The sequence below is a fragment of the Protopterus annectens genome, chromosome 3.part1 (genome assembly GCF_019279795.1).
Source record: "Protopterus annectens isolate FY-2018-M chromosome 3.part1, PAN1.0, whole genome shotgun sequence".
NCBI classification, from domain to species: Eukaryota; Metazoa; Chordata; order Ceratodontiformes; family Protopteridae; genus Protopterus; species Protopterus annectens.
The window spans coordinates 553,321,485-553,335,546 of NC_056732.1; the positions used below are offsets into that span (position 1 = coordinate 553,321,485).

Consider the following 14,062-nt stretch of genomic DNA (forward strand, 5'->3'; position numbering starts at 1 on the left):
TGGCCATTACTAAACTAACAGGTTACATTTTCACACCTGTGGACGAAGACCAGTGTGTAAAAGCAACATATCAGAACAAATCAAAGGCTCAAAACATGGTGAATGATCTCTGCTTATGAAATGAGTGACATTAGAAGGATTTTTTGCACATACACCTACCTAGTTCCATCTTATCTCAATACATCAACTCAGTAGTATACCAGAGCTTATCTAACCAATCCTGTCTTGGTTTGTGATTTATCCTTATTGTTAAAAACAGTTGTGATGCCACTGAGGTTAGAGAAACACACTGGATAGCAGAATTGCGTGCACATGTTTCACCTGGATTAAATGCTTTTATCCCCCTCAAACCTATTTTGAAAGCTTGTAGATTGTGAGTAGAGTGATTGGTAATGTATATATCACATATATACATAAGTATATATATATATATATATATATATATATATATATATATATATATATATATATTTTTTTTTTTACATTAATAGTACACTTTAAGACTGACATTTTAGTGTTTGTATATAGTTTTTTTCATATATATATCATGAATATGTTTTTATTTGCTCATCTTCACATCTGTTTTTATTCATTTTTATTTTAATATGAGTATTTAGGTGACTGCATAGTTAAAATGATGGATATGATGAAGGAAAGTATTTTCTGAAAGTGTTTATCCTGTGTACAATAAAATTATTTTATGCTTTTTGCCATGGTGACCCTGCTGTTGTTTGTTTGGATTTCGAACACTGGTAATCTGTGTTCCTCATGTCAAAATTTGAATGATTTGATTACAATTATTAGTAGTAAATCTAGACTTACTGACGATGATTGCACCTGTTCAATTGGCACATCTTGGAGAACTGTTGTTACATATATTAATGACTTGACTGATGTGATAAATAATGTTAGGAAAGAAAAAATAAAACACATTTAGGAAAATATGCGTCTATTGTCTGTAAAGATCATTCAATCCCTAAGAAAAAAGATAATACCACTGGCAAATTTGAATTCTGGATACAAGTATTCAGCAATCTGAGGATTCAGAGCATATAGAAGGAAATATAAAAAAAAAGAAATGAAGAGGTCCACAACAAATAACAAGTAAGAAAAAGAAACTGAGAAATGTCTGTAAAGTAGAGAATACATATTAAAAAGGACACTGCTTTGTTACGCAACACACAGATTAGAGGGAACAATATCATTTTTCTATAAGAAAACCTTCAGCTTACAGAAAAGCATCATTTCTGCAAAAAAAGAAAGTATAAAAAACACACAAGCGACAGGTCAAAAGGAAGAAATCAAAACTGAACATGGAAGGATTGAAGCACATTACTGTAAGAAAAAAAGAGAAGAAAGACAGATGTTGGCTACATGGGTCAAGCTGTGGATGTACAAAGCCAGCTGGATGAGAACTGTATGCTTGTAAATGTAATATGCAATGAAAACAGTGAGATTAATAAGACTAATGGTGATGAAGATCATTCCTTTGTAATAAGTGATGGAGCAGATATTACTGAAGCAGAAGTTGAATATTCTTCATATCTTTCGGATCTGATTAGAAAAGATATTTTTGTAACTGGAGATTCAATTATTAGAGGAACTGATGCTTACATTTGTAGAGAAGATAATTAGCATTGAATAATATTATACTTGACAGCAGCAAAATGGGAGGCAGGCCTTAGAATGTCTTAATGTATGAAAGTACGAGTCTGTTTTGATTCGTGTCGGTACAAATTATCTCTTCCACAAGAACTCCCTGACTGTTAGTAGGGAACGTGCAGCCCTCTTAGATAGTATAACTTGTACATGTGTTAGGATGTATTTTTCACAAATCACATATAGAAAGAACAGTCATGTCACCCTGAATGAAAAGATATTTTGGGTAAATATCTATATGAAAAAAAAATTCCCGTTTTAAAAAATGGAAATATGTAGAGCATCCAAGTCTAATTTTGAGCAGACATGTTCAGACAGGATAGTGTGCACTTGCCCAGATCAGGGAAGAAAATTTTTGCAGCAGATATTTTGCAAAATTATTGCAATTTAACAAACACAAGGCAGGATTTTTGCCAGGCCAAAAATTTAACAGTTCAGACAGCAACATTTGGTGTATCTTTGATGGATGTTAATATTGTAAGCATTAATAATACAGTTTTTGTTTTTTGTTTTTTGTTTTTTTTTTTAATTGGAAAATTTGTTACGTTCCCACAAGATCGATGTTATTGTTTGTGAAACATGGTTAAAGAACAATGACTAGAAACAATTTCTGTCAGTGTATTAATGTTTTTGCTGTAACAGACATTGTAACAAAAAATCAGGTGGAAGTGTTGTGAATGGGATTAAAGGTGGTTATGAGACCTGTGTTTATTACGTGTTCAATGATAACACCAATACAGAACATATAACAACTGTTGGAGTGAATAGACCACCAAAGTCAAGTGCTGATGACCTAGAGGAATTTATACATTTCTTGCATGAAACACAAGAGAGAAGAATAATAGTGGCTAGAGACTTAAATTTTGCAGAAAAAAATAGAACAATATTGATTGAACAATGTTGTTTATTTTTATTTTTATTTATTTTACATTTGTTTACCGGGAATGTCCAGCAGGGCCAGAGACCCATTTTCAGCTGAAGTCCGTGAAGAAAAGCTCAAAATAGTAGCAAAAATAATTAAAATTAACAAATTTAACAATTTTTACAAATAATTAAAGTTACAAGGGTTTGAAAAGAAATCATATTTAACAATAACAGGAAGATTGCAAACATTTTCACAGAGATATAGAAAGATAGGAAAAAACTTATTGGACTGTAAGATCAGGTAAGCATGATACGCAGTCAGGTATTAAAAAGAACATACTAGTGATTGAGAGGAAGGAAGTCGGGTATATAATGAAAATACTAGTGGTTGAGAGGAAAGTAGTTACGTGAGATATAGTAGTAGAGACAGAGAGTAATAATATATACGTTTAGGGTAATAGGAGGTAGATAGAAGTTACAATTCTTTAGGAGTGAGACTAAGTAGTCTTAGGTAGTCATTTTTAGAAAGAGACTGAGTAGTATTAGGTAGTAAGTTTTAGAAAGGGGTGAGGGTTTGCACGGACATTGTCAGCCTGGTTTTGTACAAGAGCTAATCCAGTTGTTGCTGAGGTGTTCCTTCAGTAGATGTTTGAAGTTTGAAGTGTTGGCAGTGTTGAGTATTCTTGGTGGTAAGGAGTTCCATAATGTGGAAACTTGGTTTGAGTAAAGGGAATCTCCATGGCTATTACTGGATATGTTACTTTTAGCAGTTTTTTGCTGGTGGACCTTATGGATCGAAGGCAGGAATAGGCTTGAACTAGGTATTTCAGAGCAGTGTAGTTGTTAGTGTGGTGGAGGATGGTATGAATGAAAGTTAATTAGTTAAAGGTGAGAAGATTTGGAAGTTCAAGCTATTTTAGATGGTACAGGGCAGAGCAATGGTGTGATCTGTATGGGAGGTTCGAGGTGGGTTCTGCCATTTTATTGTAACAGGTTTCGAATTTATGTAAGTCAATTATTCACAACTTATGTCCAGAAGCAGCAATTGCTTCAGACTGAAAATAACTACCAGGGAAGGGAACATACTAGACATTGTTTGTGTTCCTAAAGAAATTGTTACTTCAAGTCAAGTTTTACCACCGCTGATGTCCAGTGATCATAGAGTTATAAAGGTTTATTTGTTGCTAGATAATTCTGCCAAACTGAAATCTAGACTAATGCACAAAAGATTAATAACAGATTATATGGAAACAAAACAGTCACGATGCAAAGCTAATTGGAGTGATGTTTTCAGTGGAAAAACTGCAGAAAGAATGTAGAAAGTTTGGAATGAGAAATTGTTTGCATGCAAAAAAAATAAAAAAAAATGTTTAACATCAGGATCTAGGGACACAACATCAGGAGGATATATTTCTGTAAGAATGAGATACTTGATTAAGGTGAGAGACAAAAAATATAAGAATTGTAAAACAGGTCAAACCACAGCTTTGAAAAGTGAAATAAACAAGCTGGACAAACAAATTAAGAATAGTGTGAGACAAGATCAAGTTAAATTTGAAGAAAATGTAGCATAATATTTAGCATAATAGGAAACCATTTTATAGATACTTAAGATGTGGAAGGAGTGATAACATACCAATTCTTAAACTGTGTGTAGAGTTTAAAAAATTATTCTCAGACACAATAGATTACAGATGTATTTACAAAATCTTATGCAAAATAGTTTGGCTCCACAAAGGGGGTGATAAGTTGTCCTAGTGGCATCCAGGTAATCTCACATACTAAAATCAAATTAGATTATATTGGAAAAGAACTGCGCAAACTGGATCCAAACAAAGCACAGGGAGGAGACAGAATTAGTAATAATGACCTAAGGAAACTTCAGCAAGAACTTACAGTATGATTATAGTTATTATTTACTAGGTCATATAAATATGGGGAGATTCCTCTAGATTGGAGTCATGCACTTATTAAACCTGTCTTTAAGGGAAATGGGAATAGGACAAACCCAGAGTCATATAGACCTTTAAGTCTACTTTCATGTTATGGAAAATAATGGAGATGGGAATGTGGGATAATTTATTGTCAGAAATGGAAAGGTTGGGACTTGAAACCACATGTCGGCATGCACTTGTTGAAAATAGATCTATTACCACCTGTAACATGATGTTCTGTAACAGCTATGAATGAAAAACTGTGCTGTGATGTAATTTTAAATTCAGCATTTGATCAGGTCATACACAAAACACTGATCAATAAATTATAACAACTAGGCATTGATGTACTCTTAATAAGATGGATAGCTGTGTGGCTTACAGATATGACATGGCAGGTATCATACAGCAATTGGACAGGTAAAATTCTTGGTTATACTCAAGGTGTCCACAGGACTCTGTCCTAGGCCCATACTTGTTTAGATTGTATCTTTGAGATGTCTCTTTTTCATCTAAGGTGTTCTACAGTCAGTATGCAGATGACCTGAAATTAGGTAAACTGATTACACATTACAGATAGGGGATTTCTGCAAAAGAACTTGACTAAATTGACCATTTGGGCACAGAAGCGTAATACGCTGATAAGTACATAAAAAAACTAAGCATATGAGACTTAGGAGACATAAATAGAAAAGTGATTATTTAATATCGCACACAGTGATTGAAACTGTAGGTTTGTTTAAGGACTTGAGTATATGGGTAGATCCAGCTATGAGTTTTTCTAATCATATCAACCAATTGGTTAATGATAGTTATAGAACTAAGGGTTGTGTAAAAAGATTTATAAAGTCTAAGAAATCAGCAATGATGAAACTATTGTTTGTTAATTACACTGGACCCAAACTTAAGTATGGAATAACAATATGGAAGCCTTATAAGAAAACAAGCATGAGTAAACTAGAAAGAGTACAGCGAAAATATACCAAGAACATCCATGGATGTGAAAATTTAAGTTATTATAAAAGACTAAAATATCTGAACTTGTACAATGTCTCATATAGACATTTAAGAGGAGACCTTATTCTGGTGTATAGGGCATTTAGAGGCAACTATCTCTGGGAGTGTTTGAGGTTATTAAAAAGTATGAGAGAATCATCAGACAACCTATGTAGAAGATTCTATGGGAATGAGAAGTGTACTAATTGGTTCTCTGACAGAGTAGTTGACTTTGGAACAGACTACCAAATTACATTAAAGCTAGCACTAGTTTAGATATTTTTTAAGAACAGCCTGGACACCTATTATGGTAACAACTGTTTTGGTGTACTGTCAGGCTAGAAGGGCATTAATGCCTGTTCTTGAAATATCTGTTTGTATTTATATATGTTTACCACTCTGTCTCACAAGTCTAGGGGTTACACAAGGACCTATACATGGTCCATGACGTTCATCTTTATTTACTAATAGAATGAAAGAACATATTACATATATTGTGATTGCCTGGTATGCTAATGACTACACACTTCTTTCAACGAGGGAAAATTAGTCTCCCACTTGTAATCTCCAATTAGGCTTTATCATGTCATATAATGGCTAAACAGTGCACACTTGCTGATTGAAATTAAAATAAAACAAGTTATATAGCAAGCAAACTGGGAAAGATGATAAACTCCACAGTAAATGTTCCATAGTCTTTTGGGTCACCTAGAAGTCAGTCTTTGCTGGGAATACCTACATGATGTCATTCATCAAAAACTACCTTTCCCAGAACCTGTGGCTATAGCTGTAAAGCACATAAATCAAGTAAATCAAAACCTAGGGCTTGTTTGCATACTCAAGTACAAACAGTGAAATCTCCAAAACAGTGGCACAAGTAGCCCCATTTGAAAGTTTTTCAGTGCATGTGATATAATGTGTAATCTCCCAAAAATATTTTGAAAAATGGAAATGATACATAAAAGCACTCCTTGAATGGTCTCAAAGGTGTCACCACTGTGGCTCTCTCAGTTTGGATGTGCATAACAGACAGATAATATTTACAATATTTTAAATGCATACATTAGTAGGTTCTACAACAAACTATAGGATAATGTTGGCACATCACAGGTAGAAGTAAGTCGCTGTATATCTACATTATTAAGAAAAAAAGTCATACATAGTTTATAGAGTTTCAATAGAGTAAGACAGTTGGAGCTTCTGTTTAATTGTGCACTAGACATCTAGGCAGGTATAATTGCATTCCTCCTGTAGATGTTCAAGGAGTTGTCTGACAGACAGATAGATAGACAGGTAGACAGATAGGCAGGCCTGCTCCTTTTTCTTCTTTTGGTACTTCCTAAAAACTGTTTTCTAGATGAAGGGAATTAAACAATTTCATATAGGAGCATGACATTTTTCTTTTAGACCTGCCTTGGTCTTCTAATCCTTCTCCAGGTCAGGTAAGCTTTCATGAGCTTTGTCTCAAAATGAGGTATCAAGATTTACAAGAGTGTCTCCAAGAGCCATTTTCAATGTAAGCACGCAAGTTTAAGAGGACACTGCATCTTACAACAAACCCAGAAACTTCAGATATTCAAGATAACTACATTTAATAACATGTCCACTAAGTTTATTTACCATTTTTTTAGCTTAGTGAAAAGTTATCTTCTGTTCCTTTCTTCTATCTGGCTTGCTAAATTCTGCATCTGACCCAGTACTACACCAGCTGTGAATTAAAGTGGTTCTGGCAATTAAGAGCCCTTACTGTTAAAGTGGAAGCTATGTAAACTTTTTTGTCATACCTGTCCAAAATCATGTTTTCCCTATCTGAGGATAGAGCTCCAAATGGAAAAGTTCATCTCAGGATCTACTTCATGGGTGCTTTGCACCCCTGGGTGTTGTGCATGGACCCTGTACAGTCTGTTTAGTGCCCCAGTACTGGCGTCTGCAAACCAGGCTGTTGCCCAGCATCTTTCAAAATGACTCAGGAAAATGAGGATCTAAAGAGAGTTACGGCAGAGCTGGTTTAATTCATTCACATAAATTATTTTCAGAGATGAAACTTTCTTACTCCCCCAGTTATAGTAATCTTTCATCAGCTTCACTGTTATATGTAGACTAATATCCTCTAGAGGTGAAACAGATTAAACTGTGGAAATGTCTTCTAAAAAATAATAAGTGGAAAATTTACAGTCTGCTTTTCCCAAGAATTCTCTGCTTAGTATTATTATTTTAAGAGCAGAACATAATGTGTTTATTTATAATTTAAACTAACGTCCTCTGTAGGTGAGCCAGGTAAAACTGAGGAAACATCAATAAATGGAAAACTTCACAGGCTACTTTTTCCCAGGAATTCTCTGAATTATTCATATATATATATATATATATATATATATATATATATATATATATTATTATTATTATTATTGCTGTTTTAAGACCAGAACATGATGTGCAGTATGAGGTGGAATATTCTTGGATGCAAGAAAAGATAATGGTGTATGAGATGCTTGCAGGACATGGGAATCTACCCACATCATGCATTTTTCAACTAGCCATTGGTAGTCTTCACAGACATAGGAGATACTAACGAAGGTACCTCCATTTTCTAATGACACAAATGCTCACTAGTAAACCCTCTTCATACTGATAGAAATGATGAAGGTTCATCATTTGAAGTTTTTACAGTCACTTATCAATACACTATTACTTACTAGTAAACCCTCTTCATACTGATAGAAATGATGAAGGTTCATCATTTGAAGTTTTTACAGTCACTTATCAATACACTATTACTTACTAGTAAACCCTCTTCATACTGATAGAAATGATGAAGGTTCATCATTTGAAGTTTTTACAGTCACTTATCAATACACTATTACTTACTAGTAAACCCGCTTCATACTGATAGAAATGATGAAGGTTCATCATTTGAAGTTTTCAAAGGTGAAGGTACAGTCACTTATCAATACACTATTACTTACTAGTAAACTCTCTTCTCGCTTCTACAAATGACAAAGGTTCGTAATCTTTTTCTGTCATGAAAATAATTTTAAATCTATAACCTATAACCTCTTCCTGCTTAGAAAGCATCATGTGACAAAATGTTGGGTTTTAGAAGGTTTTGTTTATATCTAGAAGGAGTGGAGTTTTGGTTTCTTTGGGATATCCACCACCCATTAAGCTTTAGCCTATACAGCAGTATCCTTACCTGTACATCCCCTTCTCAGCAAAAAGGGCTGTAGGTCTTGTTGCATCCTCTTCTTAATAATGGTGTTGAATATATTTTTGGGAAAGTACTATACTGCACAAAAAATCATATAGTGTGGGTGGAAGCTTCTAGGTGGTAATTTGGTTTGTAATGCATGCTTGTTTAATGATTTCTGCAAGGAAGGGATGCAATTCACTAATCCTATATCACCAGACTCAAAAAACAGTAAACAAATCAGAAAAAATAATTCTTTTTGGAAAACAGGATTCACGTGGGTACAGCATAATAATCTGATTTCATTTCCATCATGTAAATAAAAAATATCTAGATGTTTAATGGACTCTGCACAAAACTAAGGGAAACAGAGGTTTAGTAAGGATTAATTAAACTACAACAAGCAATAAAGCTGATGTTTGCTTTGAATCTAATAGCATGAGACCAACATCACTGTTACCAATCATGAAATTAATGAACGCTCAAGTCTAGTCATAGATATAATTAGGAAAAGTTGCATCATTTTTGGGAACAAAAGAAGGTACCCATGCATGTATTTGTTTACTGTTTGCTGAAATTCTCCTCATGATAAGTGCTAATTCCCAAAATTTTCATTATGTCTCTAAATTGTTTCTGTTCTTCATTAACTATCTCAATGTGCCAGCTTCACAGACCTCTCAAGGCTGCTGTTCCTTGAGGCTATCACTACCACAGAAATGGTTTTCTTACAGTGCACTTAGGCTGTTTCACTCAGTATTTAAACTATCATTTTACTGTGCTCCAGTAATTTCTTAAAAAGTCTTTGGAACACTTTTGGCTTTTTTTAAACTTTTTCTATAAATTATACCGCAGACAGTGAGCATTTTAAACAAACTCACCTGGACATCCCTATAGTATATTTGAGTAAATGCAGTACCCCATTTCTGGTCACACTAATTGTACAAAAGAAAAAAGAACCCTCTTTTTATCAAGTAGAGATAATCTTGTTCTGTGTTTCAAAAGTAGTCATGTTTTACCATTGCTCCATGTATTTTACATGTCTTTTCCATATTTCAGCCCTGATGTATTTCTTCAGAGCTGTCTCATTTTCTGCCACCCAGTGGTAAGCATCTCTCTCTTTCTTTCCTTGTCAGTAATTCTGTTCTGCTCTCCTGCCAGTTTACTATAGTCTATCTATTCCAAGTCTACAGTCCACATTCCAAGGCAATTTATCTTCAGTGCAAGATGATACCTCAAGCAGGCAAGGTCTCCCAGGACATAATTTCTTCGGATGATGTATTGAAATGTGAAAGTATGCAAGCATTTTTCTACACCTAATTCAAAAAGAAGGTAAGGAACTACATCACCAAATCTTGAGATAAGTAATAATTGATGGGGTTTGCCTGAAAAGTCAGCAATGTGCCCTTTTCTGTACCCTATTGAATGTATGGATCTTGGGCCTATTATAATAGTACGAGTCCAAAAGTAAAAGAAGCCAGCCTTGATAATACATTTCTGTCTAGGGTTGCTCCTGTTACTTGGTGACAGTCCTGTAACAGTTGTAGGCAGAAGGTGTGACCAACTGTGAAAAAAGATGAACTGGTGGTGTGTAATCTCCTTCTGTGAGTGTTGTGTTCCATCTTCCATTTTCTATATGTACTGATCTACCTGTATCCTGTGGTCAACCTTTTTTGCCCTAGAAGATATAGTTAATCATGTCCATTGGTGACCTTTTCAGTCCCTATACACATTCTGGAGATCTTCTTATACTGCATTCTGCCTTCTTAGCTATACTATTGCATTGTTTCATCAACACTCAATGCCCCAATACTGCTTTGTATGTTTATAATGTCATAACAACTGCATAACATCATTGTTATAGTCTCTGTTGTGTATTAGGCAGTTTGCTTCATTATGTCAGCCTGTGTGTATATTATAGGCCAATTGTTATGTCAGTCTCTGCCCTCCGCCTTATGACATACTGTTCATTCTGCCTCAAAGGGGCTTAAGAAGTGTTGCTATAAGTCATGCATGAATAATGTGATTAATTAGCAAACTATCACTGAATTGCATTATCAGGCTTTGGTGTGCTGTGTATGGAAAGGGATTCCAGAATATGTTGCATGCTGTGATATTAATTAAATCTGTGTTATGTACATATTGAGGGTTTATTATTTTGAAATCATGAAACTTTGTGGATAAGGATTATTTCCTGTTATACACACTACTGAGTAATGTCACAGACAGTGCATTTAGAGATATGGGGGTGTTTGAAGCAGGGGACAAGAAATAACTTGTTTGAAATTTTTAGCAAATGGCAACTTTTCAGTTTTACATGTATTTTTTCCAGGTTTGTGAGATGTGAGTATAGTACCTTTGATCAGTTCCTTTGTGCTCCTGTTAGGTTATCATTACTGTCCTAATAAGTGTTCATCCAGGAGGTGTGCCTGTATGTTAAGACTGAGATACCATGAACATCATGAATAAGAACCTCTGCAATGCTGCACCAATCTTTTGGCATCTGTCTCAGTGTTTGTCACTGATATTAACCATCTTTCTTAAATTAGAACTCTCCATTCTAGTTTAAGTGTAATTTATACAGCTGTTTAGACCTTAAACTGTTTAAGGTACTATTTTTAAGTAACCAGCCTAGTAATAATCAGCAGTCTCAGTTTTTTAGCATCCATTTCTGCAAGTGTAGCAAACTTGCCGTTTACAAGCAGCTCTGATTTTCATGGATACTTTAGATCAGAAGGCTTAAACACAAACAGAGCTGACTCTACCAAACCTGTGCTGTGACATGGTTAGAACAAAGCAGAACCAGTAACCATACAATGTTAATGCATCTGCAGATTAAACTGAAATCAACACAATGATAGAAAATCAAAAAGAGAACGTACTGTGTTATTATTTTAACATAATTCGGAAGGTAGGATATAACCATAAGATATGATTTACACATTTCTTCATTTCAAAGCTGTAATTTCAATAAATGTTTAGAATCATACATATACATTAAATGTGCACTGTAAAAGCTGACGGAGTACCTAACTACTCACTTACTATTCTAGACTACAGGAATTGCAGTTATATGTTTTAAGGAAAACTGCTGACCTTATCGTAATACCTAAATCCCTCTAGAAGAGAGTTGAAGTTGTGATAGTTTGCCTTTTTCAAATGCTGACGTACTGTACTCAGGACTGCACGTTGTCGGTCTTTGCCTCGGAGGAATTCATTGTAAGGTGTGTTATGAATAAGATCACCAGCACCTAAGGAACAACAACGATGTCATTTATTTTTAACTCGGGAGTACAAGTATCATTCAGTCATTAATAGAGTCAAGGCATTTCTACCAAAAAATGAAGAGTTTATAGAAATTGTCAAAAGTGTGAAGTTTGAATTCTGCAAGAAAACTATCCACAAGTCTTTATTCCTCATTTTATATTAACCATATGATCCCATAAATTATTCATGCTAGGTTAATCATCCTCCACATTCCTGGTTAAATCCTGATAACATTTTACTAATGAATCCTTTTGAAAAGAAAAATATAGTGCAAAAAGTATGCACTTACCATACAGAGTATGTTCACAACTGTCTGGATTGTTCACCCAACTCCTTTTTGTGTCTGTAGATGAGTTCAAAGGAATGATCCATTGTGCAGCATGGGGTGGATGGTTCTTTTAGAACCCACTGTACTGCAGTGTTTATCAACACATAACTGGTACTCATCTGTGATCCACAGACTCATGAGTCACAAATACACTTGCTTGTAAGCATACTATCAGCACTCAATTGCAGCTGATTTTCTTTCATATTTTTGGTCTGTTCAGGCTTTATCTGGTCTCATGCCACTGTTCAATAGAACCTTCACAGGTGTACATGGCTCTCATATAGTCAGCAATGCAAGATGTTTTCCTCTGTTCCAGAACCCTCCTAACCCCATGGGGAACTGTTATTTTGGCAGGCTATTATCTTGATTATGAAACTCAGTAATTATATAGCCAAAATAGACTTAACAGTTAGAAATGACAATGTACAAACAATCAAGGGCTGGAGGCAGGATGGCTAGAGCCTTCTTGAAGATCTGTTAGGGTGCATATACTTACTACACTATTTCTTCATTGAGGGTCAAGGTAACAGTAATTCATAACATTAAAGACATTCTGCATTTAAGGCCTTCCTAAAGAAATATTTCTCGCCGGCTCTAGTAGAAATGGAGAGAACTATGCCTTTTGATTGGTCATAAATGTAGAACTGTTTTAAGACAAACCTTTTTCGATGGATGCACTAAAGCTTGTGAAAGAATTAGTAAACAATCACACATTAGAGAAATGTAGGTGTTAACAGATGAATAAGCTATATTACAGAAAAATAAATAACTAGTCCATGGAATGAGAGAATATAAAATATTCAAGAACAAAATCAATGGAATCTAGACTGACATGAAGAAAATACTAATTTGTTGTAGCTGTAAAATGTTTTCAGATAGACAGCCTTTCATCAGTCAAAAATACAACCAGAACACAAGGTTCATCAAGTTTAAATAGAATAAATGACCAATCAATGCACAGAAAAACACAAGAGCAATATCAGAGCAAAAGCACAATTAAAACAGCCAATGCATTTAAAGACATATACTGTTTATATTTTAAAGTGGTACTAAACTAAGCTCTGTATTTATTCCAGGCTTAACATGCTTGCAATTCAATCTGCCATCTGTATTCACATCTTAAGAGCTTATTTTGAATATATCCCCTTCTTTTAGAATAACTCAGGTTCAAGTTCACATTGAAGCTTATTTTGACCATTTTTTTCTAAATAATTATGCAACAAAAATGAAACAAATCTACATTAAGAAAAATGATGGAGTGCAATAAGAAATACAGAGTTAAAACATTCTCACAGTACTACTGATGTAACCAACTACACTTAACAGGTGATAATTACAGATAACAAATATAATAAAACAAATGTCCATAAATGTCTACAAACTCAAACTCTCCAAAGCTTGCAATTTGAACAGAAGTTAATTCATGCCAAGTACTGCATATATGAATGCTGCTCACATATTCATTCTTTTGTTGAATAGATGTCTACTCTTGCCCATATAAAAACTGGAAAAATAACATGTTGCCAAAAATATAACTTTAGAAGTTGAATAATTTGTGGATTTCCTCTTTGCATAATATTTATTTGCTCTGGGATGTATAAAAGTGTCAACATTTCTAATGTACTAACAATAACTGCAGTAGCCTCACTTGACTGTGCCCCTTGGAAACTTTATCTTTCTAATAGCTTGCAGCTTCACTGTGGTATTGTGGTGTGCACTAGTAACTATTAATGATCTCCCTTATCTACATATTATTGCAGGGACAACCAGACATGTCTAAATATGACCAGATCAGAATATAGTACAATAATATAATAAATCACATGCAGG

General features: G+C 34.4%; 1 protein-coding gene across 1 annotated transcript in view; it reads right to left on the reverse strand.

The window, feature by feature from the left end:
* The window catches only part of EFHB (EF-hand domain family member B), a 511,923-nt gene that overhangs the window by 159,592 nt on the left and 338,269 nt on the right, over positions 1-14,062 (reverse strand). Inside the window, exon 9 of the mRNA XM_044066233.1 lies at positions 11,734-11,888. Within this exon, the coding sequence (XP_043922168.1) occupies positions 11,734-11,888 (155 nt within the window). The remainder of the gene's footprint in view (positions 1-11,733; positions 11,889-14,062) is intronic.